This window comes from Raphanus sativus, chromosome 2, assembly GCF_000801105.2.
Source record: "Raphanus sativus cultivar WK10039 chromosome 2, ASM80110v3, whole genome shotgun sequence".
Classification (NCBI taxonomy): domain Eukaryota; kingdom Viridiplantae; phylum Streptophyta; class Magnoliopsida; order Brassicales; family Brassicaceae; genus Raphanus; species Raphanus sativus.
Window position 1 is genome coordinate 23,001,928 of NC_079512.1, and position 2,259 is coordinate 23,004,186.

The 2,259-nt window shown below is 40.2% G+C and overlaps 1 protein-coding gene across 1 annotated transcript; it reads right to left on the bottom strand.

Annotated features, from left to right (window-relative positions):
- LOC108824651 (GTP-binding nuclear protein Ran-3) lies at positions 1-2,190 on the bottom strand. The gene is made up of 8 exons (XM_018598066.2): positions 2,039-2,190; positions 1,867-1,936; positions 1,340-1,396; positions 1,130-1,247; positions 804-893; positions 543-722; positions 378-455; positions 1-279 (listed from the first exon to the last, which is right to left on the bottom strand). Exons 1-8 carry the CDS (start codon positions 2,039-2,041, stop codon positions 210-212), a joined length of 666 nt encoding a protein of 221 aa, XP_018453568.1. The 5' UTR covers positions 2,042-2,190; the 3' UTR covers positions 1-209.
- Between the last annotated feature and the right edge of the window lie 69 nt (positions 2,191-2,259).

Consider the following 2,259-nt stretch of genomic DNA (forward strand, 5'->3'; position numbering starts at 1 on the left):
TTACCAAAAAAGGTGTTTTTTTATAAGAAAGCTTGGCTTTTGCTTCAACTAGTATCAGAAAGACTCCGAATGGAAAAATGACTAGTGCCATCGCAAACCTCAGATATTCAAACTTCATATCTTGAAGAATACAAACACAAATAGAAATAGCTCCACTAGAGAAAAAAAAAAACAAGAAATGATAATAGTGTCTCTCTCTCTCTCTCTCTCTACTCGAACGTGTCATCATCGTCATCAGGGAGTGGCTGACTTGCTGCGGCTGCGAGCTCCGCCTCGTGCCTACAATTCAATTATATAGAAGTCTCTTAGTGAACAAGAAAACTAGCAGCAAAAACTCAGCAATGTAATAAAATAAAAGTGAGGTTTAGAAAGCTTACTGTTGCTGAGCAGCCAAGTCAATCTGTACTTCTGGGGGAGCAAGGGCAGGTGATTCCACAAAGTGAAGGTTAGGGTCCCTGAAACATTTAAAACTCAACTCTTTATCCATCTTTTTAGTTTATATCCCATGAAAGTACAAGTCAGGGTCAAAAACTGTTATTTACCCAGCGAGTTTCCTAGCAAGGTACAAGAATGGCTTCTCGAAGTTGTAGTTGCTCTTGGCAGATATCTCGTAGTACTGGAGATTCTTCTTCCTGTGGAATGTCACCTGCTTCGCCTTCACTTGCCTGTTCTTCACATCAACTTTGTTTCCACAGAGTACAATCGGGATGTTTTCACAGACCCTGTACCCAAATAAAATCGAAACATCACATCTCCGTTTAGAAATTTGTTACATTAAAAGTCTAGCTTCTGTGTGTTCATACCTGCAAAGATCACGGTGCCATGTTGGAACATTCTTGTATGTCAGACGTGCTGTAACATCAAACATGATGACGGCACATTGACCATGGATGCTGCAACAAGAAAAAAACACCACATCATTGTATCACGGCCAATGCAGAGTCTAATATGATGAGGTAGCAAACAAACCAATTGCAACAGAATAACTAAATAAAGTAGTATTATCATAATAACTTCTCATTTTTATATTCACAATCAAGCCGATAAAATGTATACAATCAAGCTACCAACACTAGAAGATTCTCGACTATTGATACACATATCAGAAGGGATTAAGAAATTGACTTACTAGTATCCATCCCTTAACCCACCAAATTTCTCTTGTCCAGCAGTATCCCAACAGTAGAACCGGATCTTGCCACAGTTAGTGAAGAAATCTAAAGGGTGAACCTCAACACCAATAGTGGCTGCAATCGCATAAAAAACAAGAAAGAATCAGAACCGGTTACAACGTCTCCCACAAATAGAGCAACTCAACGTCCGTGCAAGAAGTACTTACGTTCATATTTCTTCTCAAACTCTCCGGTGAGATGTCTCTTGACAAACGTGGTTTTTCCTGTGCAAATAACCTCAGAGTTAACAATATAGCAAGATGCCATTCCTACTATATAGTAAACAATCTCTCATAAATGAAACACATGGACGCATCACAAACATGCATTAAGCGCCTAGCTAAAGTAACAAAATCAAGCTCCAGGAAAAGACGAACTACGTACAAGTAAGTAGCACGCTCTAAAATCAGAGTTTGAGCTGGCGAGATCAACACTACTAATCGAAGCAGAGACTCTAGAAATCCCGTTTCTGAATAATCTTAATGGATGCATCAATAACATATACTGAGCTAAGTAACAAAATGAAAGCTCTAAGAGATATACTAGCAGTCTCTAAATATCAAGACTAAGATAACACCGAAAGCTATCGAAGCGGAGACTCATCAAGAGCTCTAGGAATCGCGCGTTACTGAAATTGACCTAATTATCTGTAACTTTTTGAAAGCTAGGATGATGATGATGATGATGATGATACCTGTGCCTCCATCACCAACGATGACGAGCTTGAAGCTAGGGTAATCGACGGTTTGCTGGTTCGGTAAAGCCTGAGAATTAATTAAGTATAAACCGATGATTAAAAACCAACAGATCACGCGAGACTTAAGATCAGATTAGGATCTGTAGAGGAAAGCGATAGAGGTACGTACCATTGACGAAACCGAAGCTGCGGAGATCGAGAAGAAGCGAGTCCAAGAGTTTATGAGAGAGAGAGAGGGTTTTTGAACAGTGTTGTGAGAGTTATGGCACGCTTAGGATTATTGACGCAAATGCTCTCGAAGCCGGTTCTCGAAGCCGGTTATCAAGAACTGGATCATCACCCACGAGGCCACGATCCAGGCCCAAATTATCTTCCCAATCCAATAGCCAC

What these genes read in the sequence shown, in the direction of transcription:
- LOC108824651 (XM_018598066.2), bottom strand. An exon ending in GGGTTAAGGGATGGATACTA is followed by an intron (nt 894 to 1,129) that starts GTAAGTCAATTT and finishes TTCTTGTTGCAG; the next exon opens with CATCCATGGTCAATGTGCCG. An exon ending in GACTTGGCTGCTCAGCAACA is followed by an intron (nt 280 to 377) that starts GTAAGCTTTCTA and finishes ATTGAATTGTAG; the next exon opens with GCACGAGGCGGAGCTCGCAG.